Source organism: Sciurus carolinensis, chromosome 1 (genome assembly GCF_902686445.1).
Source record: "Sciurus carolinensis chromosome 1, mSciCar1.2, whole genome shotgun sequence".
In the NCBI taxonomy this organism is placed as follows: Eukaryota; Metazoa; Chordata; class Mammalia; order Rodentia; family Sciuridae; genus Sciurus; species Sciurus carolinensis.
The window spans coordinates 140,642,817-140,657,966 of record NC_062213.1 but is presented as its reverse complement, the minus strand read 5'-3'; the positions used below and the strand labels follow the sequence as shown (position 1 = coordinate 140,657,966).

Here is a 15,150-nt window from a genome sequence, read left to right as displayed (position 1 = left end):
TTTATGGGCTGATCTTGTATAGTAGACTCTGCTGGTTCATTCGGTGCTGTCACTGTGACTGATGCAGACTGCAGGGCTGCAGGCAAACTTTGACCATTAGAAGCCTGGGGCCATTACTATTAGAGAGATTATTAGTACCAAAATAAGTTAAAATAATAAAATACTAAATATAAAGACTGCTATTGCTGGTAATCTAATTTGTTGAACCCTTGCTCTGACTAAGTTGCTGAGAAGCTTAGAAATTCTTCATCATGTTACAATAAATCATTTTACTTTCTTTTATATATCAGCTACTCTTAGGCCAGATAGCCTGAGCAGACAGACATGATGTGAGTTGTCCAAAGTGAGTCATTCCACCTGCCGTCTTTCGTGTTGTTGGATGGTGCTTGTGGGCCCTCGGTCCAGTCAGTATGAGAGATGGCTGTCTCTGTTTAACATGAATTCTTTGTATCTGTCCATTTTTTTCATTCTTTTTTTTAAATTTCATCTCCAGACAAAGGAAATGTTAGAATGTTGTTTTAAAAAGTTGCTTGCCGATTATGTGGGTTTATGTTGTACATTTGCCTTTCGGTTTTGTATGTGACTTATTCCTTTTTAATTTAGTGTTGTTTAGGACAAATTCTGTTAATTTTATTTTTATAAACCATAGTCTTGTACTTTAAAATGTAAATGTCACTAATGAATTGCTTTGCATTAACTATGCAAGGGCATGGAGTGAAGTCTTGTTCGTAAGAGTGTCAGAAATTTGACCAAAAATCATTGAATAACTACGGTCTCCCCGAAATTGATAAAAGTAATATTCTGTATGCCATTTTCCCTCCCTGGAAAACAGTATCATTTTTTTTTAACACTTTTTCCTGTTATCTAAGGGGTTGCAACTGTTTATAGTTGGGAATGCAGGAAAGCCTGACACTTTTCAAGTGTTAGCTTTCAAATACAACTTTGTCCTGAACGACATTAAAAAGTTTTGTACAAAAGAAATAAAGTTTCTTCAGAAAGAAACAGAGGAAGTAATGGTAACTCCCCTTTTTCTGTTCCAGGACATTCACTGAACAATGCCAGGGATACAAGTGCCATGGATACTCTACCGCTAAATGGTAATTTCAACAACAGCTACTCACTGCGCAAGGGGGACTATAATGACAGTGTGCAAGTCGTGGACTGTGGACTAAGTCTGAATGATACTGCTTTTGAGAAAATGATCATTTCAGAATTAGTGCACAACAATCTTCGGGGCAGCAGCAAGACTCACAACCTCGAGCTCACACTCCCAGTCAAGCCAGTGATCGGAGGCAGCAGCAGTGAAGATGATGCTATTGTGGCAGATGCTTCATCTTTAATGCACGGCGACAACCCAGGGCTGGAGCTCCATCACAAAGAACTCGAGGCCCCCCTCATTCCTCAGCGGACTCACTCCCTTCTCTACCAACCCCAGAAGAAAGCGAAGCCCGAGGGAACTGACAGCTATGTCTCTCAGCTGACCGTGGAGGCCGAGGATCACCTGCAGTCCCCTAACAGAGACTCTCTTTACACAAGCATGCCCAACCTTAGAGACTCCCCCTATCAGGAGAGCAGCCCCGACATGGAAGAAGACCTCTCTCCCTCCAGGAGGAGTGAGAACGAGGACATTTACTATAAAAGCATGCCAAATCTTGGAGCTGGACGGCAGCTTCAGATGTGCTACCAGATCAGCAGGGGCAATAGTGATGGGTATATAATCCCTATTAACAAAGAAGGGTGTATCCCAGAAGGGGATGTTAGAGAAGGACAGATGCAGCTGGTAACAAGTCTTTAATAGTACAGCTAAGGAATTCCAGGGGCCACATGCAAGTATTAATAAGTAAATAAAGACTCCATTGGCCCCATGCAGCTCTCCCTCAAAGTCTGCTTGAAGAGATGGCTCTGTTGACCTGTGGTTCTCCGGTGTAAAAAAGATGACTGAACCTTGAAGTTCTGTGAATTTTTATAAAACATACAAAAACTTTGTATATACACAGAGTATACTAAAATGAATTATTTGTTACAAAGAAAAGAGATGCCAACCAGGTATTTTAAGATTCTGCTGCTGTTTAGAGAAATTGTGAAACAAGCAAAATGAAACTTTTCAGCCATTTTACTGCAGCAGTTTGTGAACTAAATTTGTAAATATGGCTGCACCATTTTTGTAGGCCTGCATTGTATTATATACAAGACGTAGGCTTTAAAATCCTGTGGGACAAATTTACTGTACCTTACTGTTCCTGACAAGACTTGGAAAAGCAGGAGAGATATTCTGCGTCAGTTTGCAGTTCACTGCAGATCTTTTACATTAAGGCAAAGATTGAAAACATGTTTAACCACTAGCAATCAAGCCACAGGCCTTATTTCATATGTTTCCTCAACTGTACAATGAACTATTCTCATGAAAAATGGCTAAAGAAATTATATTTTGTTCTATTGCTAGGGTAAAAATAAATACATTTGTGTCCAACTGAAATATAATTGTCATTAAAATAATTTTAAAAGAGTTTGAAGAAAATATTGTGAAAAGCTCTTGGTTGCACATATGTTATGAAAGTTTTTTCTTACACTTTGTCATGGTAAGTTCTACCCGTTTTCACTTATTTTCCACTGTATACAGTGTTCTGCTTTGACCAGTTAGTCTTTATTCTTACATTTAAATTTCTTATTGCCAAAAGAACGTGTTTTATAGGGAGAAAACTCTTCGAAGCCAGTTCTGCCATGCCTTGCACAAATGTGGTGAAATCTAGAAAAGATTGTGTGTCATCTTTCTGTTTATTCTTGAACAGAGGGCAAAGAGGGCACTGGGCACTTCTCACAAACTTTCTAGTGAACAAAAGGTGCCTATTCTTTTTTTAAAAAAAATAAAATAAAACAAATATTACTCTTCCATATCCCTTCTGCCTATATTTAGTAATTAATTTATTTTATGATAAAGTTCTAATGAAATGTAAATTGTTTCAGCAAAATTCTGCTTTTCTTTTCATCCCTTTGTGTAAACCTGTTAATAATGAGCCCATCACTAATATCCAGTGTAAAGTTTAACACGGTTTGACAGTAAATAAATGTGAATTTTTTCAAGTAGCTAACGTGCACTTTTATGTATGATACATAATTGGCTTTAACATGTTGATCCTTTCCCATACCTTCCTCCTCTTGGTTTAGGTGACTTCATGGGTTAGGTAATTCATGATTATGTAAAAAAAAATACCATTAAGTTGCCTGTACATTCCATGCTAAAAAGAATAAATTTGTATTCTAATTATCTATAACATATGCATAAAATCTGACAGATACGTTTTCAGTAGGGAAATATGCTAAAAGTATTTTTTGTTGTTGTTGCTGTGTTGCACCCAAACTAAAAAAAGTAAAGAAATAAAAGGTTTGGAAATTCTACCATCAAATTTGGGCATCACAAAAAAATTTTTTTTCTTAAATTGATTTTTAGGCAGTAAGTTGAGGAGAAAGTCCTAAACCATAGTTTTGCAGCTTGAGGATTATTAGTATCTCTATAGACAGCTGTGAATGACAGTATTTCTTATCATTGGAAGGTTTTGCTCCAAGTTCAAAAATCATATAATTGAATCTCAACAAATAGATTTTACCTGTTCATATCATGAGCTTTTATTCCAAATTCTTCTAAAGCATAGTGGTTCTCTCAAAATGCTTCTACCAAGTTAGAAATCACTTTTATTTTATGTGGGCACACTTGGTCATGCCTATTGAATTTAAAAAGAGTAATGAGGAATTTTAAGTATGTACTCATATAAGAGTAGATACAGTGAAGTAGACACTAAATAATGAAATGAAATTTAACAATCCTCTGAGAAAAAAAATGTGCACGTAATTGTATTTGCTAAAATTCTTCAGGAATTTACAAAACTTTATTTGCTGGAAAGGGGCACTATAAAAATAATTTTCAATCTTGTCATACTTTTTCTTTTCAGTGCCTGCAACTACAATATTGTGTAGTGTATTCCTCCTAATGAACACCCTAACTAGGATCAGACTATTTTGGTAATTAAATACAAAAAAAAAAAGAATACATGAAGAAGAAAGGCAGCAATGAGCACTCTGCTTACTAGTCCCATCTCTTTCATGCTCCTGAAGTAGTTCTCAAAACTGCACTATGGTATAAACAAGTAAATAGTACCTAAAGGATTCATGTTCTCTGTTTGTAGTAAAAGTGATTTATTATGGATCTTTATCTTGTAGAATGAAATTTGGAAGTTTTCATTCATCTCTGCCATCAAAAGAATCATTTTCCAAACTGATTTCTTAAAAAAGATGTTAATGTTGCCTTAAATTCCATCTAGCATCATCCCTAGTACCAAGGTAGTTTTTTAGGTTTGTTAAACGTTATTAATTTACTGTCTTTCATACTGATGCATTCGTTATTAGTCTGTTTTCTTTGGGTCTGTCACCTGTACATACAGTTTCCACATCCCTGATTGCTTCTTTTGTGGTAGTTACAACTGTGAACTTAGAAAGTTGCATTTGAATACCTCTCCCCAGGGACAGTTTACTTTACTAGTTCATTAATAATAAAGATGATTTTGTTCATTTATTTAGCTGTGACTTGATAAAGGTTAGTCTACATTGACATCTTTTATTTTTTCAAAAAGTATATCTTCTATTTGCAAAAAAAAATGATGTTGCATATATATTAATCTTACTGGATTTTATAGTCATTTATGTGGAAGAAAATATATGTAAATTACTTAAATATGTTGTCAATTCCAAATCATCCACATTTCTTTGAGTTATATATAGTATCTTAACCAGTAAAACAGCAATTTATTTGGTAGAATATCCTCACTGTCCTCTCCCCCAAAAGAAAGAAGTGTGCACAAATTCCTTGCCAAATTTCAAAAGAAAAGCTCACATGCACTTATTGTATGGGTATATTCAGGGTGCTTTAATTATTAAATGAGAAAGGAGAAATGTATTTTTCCATCAATTTAACTTTGAACCTCAGGCTTAAAACTAACCTTTGATATGTTGTGGGATAGGGTGTTTGTAAAAATTTAACTCAGTAAAATTTTTATTGCAATTAAAACCTTCTAAGTCAAAAACCTCAAAAGACTGCATACTAGTTTGAATTCCTGAAATAAAACAGCTCTTCATATTTTCTTGATACTGAATTTTTCTTAAAAGCTAGTACTCCCTGCAGTATTTTACAAATAAAACTTGGTAACAAGAGTTCACATGTTCCTGTGTTCCAGATATTTCTCTTTCCATGAAATGCTGCATTAAATCTAAAACATCAGTATGAAGAGTTCCTGGCATTTTGAAAATAATAGTTGTTTCACAGTGTAATACAGTTGGTGTGCTTTTGGTGAAAAAGCTTTATCACATGCTTCCTGCTAGTGAGCCTCAAGTCAATTGGAGTAATCCTTAACTAGCATGTCTTGACAGACTGGAAACATTAGTTCTAAAGGGTAAGTGAATGGTACGGAGTCTGAAGATAATTCACGAAAATCATCATATGAGTGGTGGGGGTAAGAATTTTCTGTTATATTAGTGTAATTCTCCAAATGATCATAGGAATGCATTATGTTAGCCAAATGCACCAAGCAGAAAAATGGGAATGTTTCAGAGTATCACATTTTTAACCAACATGTACTTCGCACGTATTGCTTGTGCCTTGTAGCAAAATGTACATCACTAATGGGAACTCCTGGAATTTATCCAAGTTCATCTCAAGGCGCTATTACCAACCAGCTTTCAAGGCCAGGGTACCATATCTTTGTCAAAGGGCATTAACAATAAGCTGTAAGTGCACCATGTAATTAAACTAATTAAATGTACTCTAAGTATTTTTCAAATATTGGCAATAGACCACTCTTCTCCTCCTAATAAGGGCCTCTGGAATCATTGTCCTTCTCCTGATTGCCTTTCTGTTTGTTGAGTGTGTAGTTTCTCAGAAGTCTCCAGAGGACAGTTTGATTTTTAAAACCAATTGTTTTCCGTGGTGAAATTTTTCTGAATTAATGCATTGTGTGAAATGCTGTTAGGTATACTGGCATTTAACATAGATCACTCTATGAAATAAGAATATAACAGGTAATTCACTAAAATTTAGCCTACCAAAATCTAACTGCTGAGGAAAAAAAAAAAATACTACCCCATCTTTCACACATTTTTCTATTTGCTTATTGGAGCTCTAAGACTACAATCTCTTCAAAATGTTTAAAAGGCATAGTTAATCTTAACCCAATATTGTGTAAGCTTAAGAGACAAGTGATAAATGTTCAATTTATGAAGGGTTTCACAAGCATTTTCTAATCATATGTCAAAACGAAGCTTTTAAAAAAGCATTTTGGCAATCACAGCCACATGGCTTTCTTGTTTGATTTTATTAGGCCAAAATGACTGATATTTTGATACTCTCTGGAGAAAGCTGACAGTCACTATATAGAACCACCCAGGAACAATAATGATAGGTATCAGAGTTATTGATTAGTTGAAAGATTGATTTGTGTTTTTTTGCTGAAATATCAATCTTAATAAATACATGGCTCTTAAAATAAAGCACAGTGCTAACATACAATACATTCTTTGAACACTGTACACTGTAATAGAGGAACTACCAAACAGAATTGCTGTCTAATTTTTTTAAAGAGACTAATGACTTTGTCTCATTTGCTATTTGCATATTGCAAAGGGAACAAAATTCTAGTACCTATCTTTTAAGAGAATCTCAAATATATTTTAGACTCTGTACGGAATGGTGTGTTTTATTGCCCTTAATCCTCTCTACATTCCTCTGAGGATCGTACTCCTTATCCACTTTTGCAAAAGAAAAGTATTTTCTGGAGGTCTCACAGGTGGTAAATGGCATAGCCTACACCCAAATGTTCTCTTTGCTGCCAGAATAGGAGCATTTAACCAACATGGGTCATCTCTGGTTTTACCTTGAGTTCCAAGAATATTCCTAATACATTGAATACTCTGCTGGCAGTGGTAGCAGGGATTTTGTTTTGAATCTCTAGATCTGTAAAAGAAAATGAAGACAGGAAATCAGTTTAAATAAGTCTGTTTAAGAAGAATAATTCCATGGCAAAAGATAATCTACTTAAGTCTAAAAAATAAAATGTCCATCAATTGGGTCAAATGTGAAATTCATTATTGTTTACTGACTTGTCCCCTTCGAATATGACTTAGAAGTCCATCAGAAAATAATTGTAATGGGGAAAATCCTTGTCCTCACCTGACCAAAAAAATAATATTTGCTTATCCAGTTGGCAGTGGGTAAAAACACCAAAAAACCCCAAGAATTTAAGTATTTGTTTTTATTTCCCTGCCCAACTTGGCTGTAACAACCACAAAAACCATATGAAAAACCAAAATGTTATCAAGTTTCCTTAAATTAAATATGTATATTTCAGTATTCAGGGCTTTTAAATTTCATAATCTTCCTCTCTCTTCCAGCATTTGGCCAGAGACCTAATCTTTTGCTCTAAAAAGTGAAGAATTACAATAAATAGTGTTGTTTCATTCCAAAATGTGTCCTGCAGGGTCCTGGAGTTAAAGGGGCAGCTTAGAAAAGGCAAGTAGATTAGGATCCTTGTAAGTTAGGTCATTGACAGCATAGTCCACTAAGGCAGCATTATGTGACCCCTTATGATTTTTTCTTTTAATTTTTTATGGTGCCTGGGATTGAACCTAGCACTCCACACATGCTTGCCAAGCACCCGACCATTGAGCTACACCTCCAATTCTACCTTTACAATTGATTGCAACAATTCTTACAATTGTCCAAGGTGAGTACTATTGCAAATAAAGAAACTGAGTAACTAAGTACTTCAAGTTAGCTAACAAAGAAGTGGTAGATTGGGTAGGAATTCGAATTTTGCTTCATGCTTACTTATGCCAAATCACTTCAGTACTGCTCAACTGGGCACAGATTGATCCTCTTCCAGTGCCCACAGGACCTCTGCAAGCTAACTAGTTTGCACAAAAAGCCTTGTGCACTGTTTCTAAGGACTGCTCATTATATAGCTGGCCCTGGAGTCACAGAGGTAAAGGGATCTGACTTTGCACTCCAGGTCCCCACCCAAGAAAGGGCTCTTGGCACTGACTGTCCAAATGGTCTTGATACCTGTAACTTCTGCCTCTGGCTCCTGCCTATGGATTTTCATTCTCTACTTCTCTCCTCCATTTTTTTCATTTTCACACCTTTTCTCTTAATCTTCCTCTGTTATGTTTTATTGTTTATTTTTTATCACTGTTTTAGTTCTTAATCACTTCTACCTTTATATGTAACCTTTTCATTTTATGAATTTAGCCTCTGTGTGTGTGTATTTCTGAGTTTCATTTTATTTTATTGTCCTCTTTTATCTCAATGCTTAATATTCTTTTTAAAAAATGTCATATATTTTATGTTATTTTTTAGTGTTGCCTTTAATCTTTATTGGACTACAAACGTGCTTATATTTCTTTCTCAATTCTACTTTTTAATTTCCTCTTAATTTTATATTTATTTTTTTACATTAAAAAATAAAAGTCTCTCTCACTCCTCCTCCACACCCTTCTTTCTAACTTTCTTTTTTAATAATAAGAAGTATGACCACAAAGACAGTAGCCTTGAGAAAGAGTCTCGGGCATTTCAATCCTGCACATAACTGGAGTGCTGTGTGAGGAAGAGAGGGCACCTAAAATTTTAGAAGCTACGTAGTCTTGTAGAAAGAATCCAGAGAGAAAATTGTGATGAGCAATAGGACACACCAGGGGGATTGACTTCATGTTTCTAGTCTCGCCCTGTGACATGCAGGATGACTTTTTTGTGATGTTTCTCTATTCTCTTTGGTTATCTTATGCATACCTAACTCGACAGTAATTTTTTAGTATTTTAGCCCTATTGAGTCTTTTTAAAAAAGTTGCCTTAACAAGTCTCGTGTTGCCACAGCCATTTAGTTTATGTAACTTTAAAATTCCAGGAGCAGGCTCAACTTATTACTTAAGTTGATCCTACAACATGGTGAACTAAAATCTGGGGATTGATCCTGTCCATATCTACCCTCCAAGTTATGCTAGAACCACACAAATGCTTAAAGAGGAGGATGACTTTCCACGCTCTTTGTCATCTTCCTAGTTGTGGCCACCGAAGGGACCTGGCCTCCTGTTCCAGCAGCTCCCTTTAAATGCTCTGTCACATTAGACATACATCTAACACCTCAAGCTTCAGTTACATCAAATCTAAAACAAAAATGATTGCAAATTTTGAATGGGTTTCTTCACTAAAGAGCAATATTAACACCATAAAAGTTCTCCAAATGGGTCCCCACTTAACCAACCTTCCATAATGACCTCGGCTCACCACATTCTCTGTTAAATGAGCAGGCAGCCCCTGGTACACTGAGCCCAGTCAGCTGGGTGTCCTCTCTTTGCTTTCTCACATCTTTTACAAGCAGAGTAGTATGTTTACCAGAGTTCAATTATATTATTTTTTTCCACCAAATGTATATGCAGTTGCACTGACTTTTGTAATTAATTTATTAAATATTATATGCTGGTTAGATGAGTGAGGGGACAATAAGAATGAAATGCTAGATATTTACTTCTAAGTTAGTTGTGGATGAAACAACAGAAAAAGTTAAGACAAAAAAACAAAAACAAAAACAAAACAAAACAAAAAAAACACCCTCATGTTTTTGGCCCCTTTAGAGAAAGCAAAACCGGACATTGTATGTATTGCATTCTTGGTGGGGTATTTGTAAGAAAAATAGTTGAGATGCTAACCAACAAACCCCTACTCAAAGAAAACCCTTTGTCCCTGCAGAAACCATCTTTTTGATTAACCAAAAAGATGCTCACACTGTATAAGAGGGTTTTTGTTGAAGGAGAAGTTAATTTAATAAAATAAATATACCCTTATAGTCAATCATTCGATACAATAATTATTTTCTAATGTATTTATCACAGATTTTAACATCAAAGTGAAGGTAAAGCAGCAAATCCTTGACTATGTTTCCACTTCTTATATATGTATCCCAATTTTAGTTCCTTTTATCTGATAACACACTCATGTAAAGAATTTAATGAAGTAGAGGTACTATGGTTATGGAAACATGATTCACATATACATAGGTTTAAGCCTTTGCTCTCTCTTGGGCAAATTACTTAACCTCCCTCAAATTGTATCCTCCTCCATAAAATTGGAATCGGCCTACCTTGCCACGGGTTACCGAGCAGATGAGGACTAATGTATGTCAAGTGCCTTAGGGTGGAGGCTGGCATGTGACAGGTACTCGGTGGAAAGCAGTTTTTTATTTCTTCAAGAAGAAACAGTAAGCCACATAAACCTCTCAAGACTTTAAATTTCAGAAAAATAATCAGTCGTCAGGATGTCAACTGGATTGTGGTTATCTTCCTCAAGCCCTGTGGCCTGGAAATATTCTCAGTACCTCTCTATGTCCAGTGCCACCTCCAGGTCAGGTGGCTCCACCATGAGAGGGACCCTCAATTGGGGCAGCCATCTAGGTTGATGAGAGGAAAGGAGAGCAGGTTCTGAGTCTCCTAATGGAATATTAATTTAGCTAATTAAAAAATATTTATCTGATGCAGAGAAGGGGGCCAGTTTTCCATTCTCTATTTCCCCTTACCCTTCCTTTTGCCTTCTTTCCTACAAAACTTTCCTACATGCCTTTTGCTGTACATGTTTCACTTTTCTTTCATCCAGTTAATATTGCTTGAGTGTCCACTGTTTCATGTATAAAAGTAGATGGTGAAATGAAGACTGTCCCTGTTCTTGAAATAATAATGGTAAAGCCTAACACATATTGATTGTCTACCATTTGCCAAGTATTTAAACTCTTTATGAATATTATCTTGTTTTATTTATTTATTTAACTACTGAGCCACATCCCTGGTCCTTTTCTTTTATAAACATACAAAAGAATGTGTGTGTGTGTGTGTGTGTGTGTGTATATACATATATACATATTTATATATATATATATATATATATATTTTTTTTTTTTTTTTTGAGACAAGTTGCTCAGGACCTCACTAAGTTGCTGAGGCTGGCCTTGAACTCTTGGTTCTCCTGCCTCAGCCTTCCAAACCTCTGGGATTACAGGTATGCACCACCACTCCTGGCTCTTGTTTTTAAAATTGTAATTCTGTTGCTAATTCATGACACAAATACTACCATCTGCATTTTTGTAGGTGAATAAACAGGCTTACTGATGTAAAATAACTTGCTGAGGTTTAAAGATAGAGTTAAGGGAGAACCTGAAAGCCTAAGCTCCTGTGGACCCTATTATTATATGATTGATATGACTGGAAACAGAAGCACATATTTTAAAAGAATCATTACAACCCAATCAGATGAAAGATTACATATTGTGAGAACAATATGTAGGAAAAAAATGATTTCTCAAAAGGAGTCCTGAGGGGGCTGGGGTTGCAGCTCAGCGGTAGAGTTCTTGCCTAGCGTGTGTGAGGCACTGGGTTCGATCCTCAGCACCACATAAAAATAGATAAATAAAATAAAGGTATGTGCCCATCTACAATTTAAAAAAAATTTTTTTAAAAAAAGGAGAGTCCTGAAAAAAAAATTATTGAGAAGGTGGGGTTGGAGCTGGGTTTTGAAGGCTAAAAAGGAGTTTGCAGATAAAGGAGAAAAAGAGTACTCTAGATAGGTGAAAAATTATATGAGAAGCAAACAGGATAAGATACTAGATGACTTGAGAGAGATCAGTGTGGCTAGAACAACATTATATCTTTCAAAAATGATAAAACCAAAACTTGAATAGGTTAATAACCAGTTTTAAATCACAGACCTAGAGAGTGTCAGAGCAAAGACTATGGTCCAGTATCATCTTATTTGAAAACCTGAAGGGCAATATAATAAGAGGTATGAATCACTCAATGTCTAGACAATAATAATTTATTGAGTAATAAATTACACAATAGTTTGGTAGCAGATACCAAATAAAATATTGTTCCAGGTACCTTTCTAGCTTCTGAAGGCAGAGTAAGAAACAAAGCAGATTCCCTGTCCTCCTAATAAACATTTAGACTCACAAAGATGGTAACTTCAGCTACCAGTAGGTGCCATGAAGAAAATACTGTGTATGGAGTGTGCTTGCCAGCAGGCCTTGTTCTAATCTGAAGACTTGCATTACTTCATGTCATTTTCAAAATAAACTCACGAGGTAGGTGTAACAGCTGTTCTCATGACCTTCATCTAGCAGATGAAGATGCTGAATAACAGTACTGGAATGCCAGCCTCATATCCCATACTCAAATCCAGGCAGTGTCGCAGGATGGTGCACATGGTCACAACTTTGTGTAGGGTAACTGATAAGGGATACTGCAGTGAGAAGGCCGGTCTGGCTAGAATGCTAGGAAAGACCTGGATGAAGATTAGATGTGTAAACTGGAGGCTTGAATAGTGAAGGGGAGGTATTTGCGCATAGATCTGGAGAGACAACATTCCAAGCATAAGCAGCAGCAAGTAAATAAGACGAGGAGTCAGGGATGTGCTTGGTAGCCTTGAGAGTCAGAAGGAGGAGGAAAGTGTAGGGAAAGGAAGTCTCTTTCAAGAGCAGTCTGGGAGCTGTGGATGTGGGCTGGAATATCATTGTCAGTCGCTACCAAATGCTATTTTCCTCTCCACGTTGTTCTTTCTTGGTTGACTGCACTGGTCTCTGATGTGGAATGACTGTGAAGATCCACGAAGTTCCCAGAACACTGTCGTGGCAGAGAGCACCTGTTCAAAACTTTGTTCCTCCCTGTTCTTGATCTTCTCCAATGCCTCACCTACACCAATGGTGACACCAAGAACTCCTGGAGGCCAGTAGCATGTGAAAGAGCACGATGGACTCATGGTCTTGCGGTTTCCTGTCTGGTCATCTTTCATTACTGACTGCACATTGCCAGCTGGGGTGGGTGGCTGCAGTCATGAGAGGCCTCTCAGGTCAGAAGCCTGTCAGACAGCAAGGGTCAGAGCAAGAGGAACAGAGGACAGGAAGAGCAGGAGGCTCAATCAATTTGAGCAGGACACCGTGGAAGTCTGGAACTCCCTTACACCAGGAAAGCCAGGAGTCCGTCAGGGTGCGTTTCAGACGAATCTGCCTCTATTTGGCATCAGTTATGACTTGGGAGATGGGACGCTCTGCACTGTTTCAAGGTGACATAGCATTATGTGCTGCTTGTCATTATGAGCCTGTTCTAATTATATGCCTCCTTGATTATTGTTCTGCAGATTGATTAGAACCATATTCAAGACATTTGTAGATCATAGTTCCTGGACACATCTATATGTTAGCAAATCAAGTATGATTTATCCCTGGAATTATTGGTTAGGGATGGCTTCTCTTTCTCAATGCATGTTCTCTCTAGCTTATAATTTTAATTAGCACTTGCTCCCAGTTCACACTGAGAATGGGGATGATTGTCACTTCAGCACTGATGCACAGCCTTCGCTTGTAATGCAACTTAGAGTTTTGCATTCAGATTCCTTAATCAATGCTGGGTGTAGGATAAGGGAAACTGCTGAATTAAAGTTGCAGTGCAATAGGAAATTGAATAGCTCTTCAATTTAGGAGGTGAATTTGAATTAGATTACTGATAGGCGAAGCTGGATTTGACAATGCAGGGACACTTATCCACCACGCCTGATTCTGAGTAAAGATCATCCTTCTCTCATACCCTTACCCAGTGGGCAGGGATTAGACTCACATGCTGGAAAGGGTCCAACCCACCTGGGGAGTCCCCTGTGTGTTCTTTGTTTCTTATAGTTTCTTGAAAAAATGAATGACAGCTGTCATTGCTTGGCAAGTCTGTAGCAGGTTATGCTGCTTGCACTGCCTCATTGTCTCTCTCCCTGCCACACAGAGGCTTCAGGTTTTCTCCCTTTTTTCTTTTACATTAAGGGAGTAAAGAGAGGTTTCCTTGAAGTTGTCTATCCTTGGACTGTGGCAAAAGTCAGTTTATGAGGAAAGTACAATTGCTTCCTGAAAAGGTAAAATAATCATAAAAAAACCTTTGAATTTCTGATTACCCTTTTTACCTGAGATAATATTGTATTGTGTCTTGAAAGATCTAGTATTTTGAACAAGATAATTATATTCCTACTAATATGCAAGTAGAATTTCCCCTCTGTGAAATACAAGAGAAGTATCTATTTCAGAAAGATTTAAGTTCAAACTTAATCACTTTGTCTCTGAACTTCAAGTGATATTTAATTATCGTCATCTTGATGAACACTGACTAATATACAAACAATGCCAACAGGAGCAGAAAAGTAGAACACGTGCTAAAGAAAATAAAGAGCTGAGAGGAGTGTGATCGAAGCTTGGAAGTTTCAAGAATGTAATCTTTTCCAGAAAGTTCTTAAAAATGCAATTGGTATTAAAATACAATATTGCTCAGCAGCACAAATATGAATATTTAACAGCAACAAGTTCACACAGTTTAAATGTTCCTATGCCCAAGTTTAACAGAATATTGTAAGGAAGATTCACTTTCATGAAGTGAAAGTAAGTGTTTGAAATGAAGTCGAGTATCCTTGAGGATTTTTATCATCCACTAAAGCTTAGAGAAGGCTGTTTTATCCTACATTTGAGTTTGATCATCCAAAAACCAGTATAAACAGTCCAAGTAAGGAAAGGATTTTCCCAAGCAAAATTAATACTTGATATGTGATATTTGTTATATTGTGGTTCTCCAGAGGAACTAAACCAAGTGTGTGTGTGTGTGTGTGTCTGGAGAGAGAGGGAATTTATTTGACAAATTGGTGGAAAAAATGGTGCACACAATTACAGAGGCTGACAAGTCCAAAAGCTGCTGGGTGTTGGAGGCGTCGCTGATGCTGCAGTTTAAGTCTGAAGGTTGTCAGTCTAAAGAATTTTTTCTTGCCCAGAAAAGGTCAGTCTTTTGTATTATTCAAGCCTTCAACTATTTGGGTATGAACCACCCACATTATGGAGGGTGATCTTTATCATTAATTTTTAAAGTCCAATTTAAATCTTAATCCCATTCAAAAACACTCTCAAAAAAATATGCAGAATAGGACTGAGGATGTAGCTCAGTGGTAGAGTGCTTGCCTAGCATGCTTGAGGCTCTGTGTTCAATCCACAGTACTGAAAAAAGAAAAAAAGAAAGAAAAAGAACCTATTTACTTGAAAAGATAGTGCA

At 36.7% G+C, this 15,150-nt stretch overlaps 1 protein-coding gene across 17 annotated transcripts in view; it reads left to right on the top strand.

Moving 5' to 3' along the window:
• Adgrl2 (adhesion G protein-coupled receptor L2) overlaps positions 1-3,084 on the top strand; it is a 266,353-nt gene extending 263,269 nt beyond the window's left edge. For 9 of the 17 annotated variants that reach the window (XM_047539007.1, XM_047539001.1, XM_047538992.1 and 6 more), the window contains one exon: positions 1,041-3,084. In XM_047539007.1, the coding sequence (XP_047394963.1) occupies positions 1,041-1,795 (755 nt within the window). In that variant the 3' untranslated portion in view covers positions 1,796-3,084. Of the gene's footprint in view, positions 1-290; positions 344-1,040 lie in introns of those variants that run through there. The other 8 variants (XM_047539086.1, XM_047539093.1, XM_047539112.1 and 5 more) reach the window with 5 other exon arrangements.
• The last annotated feature ends 12,066 nt before the right edge of the window (positions 3,085-15,150 follow it).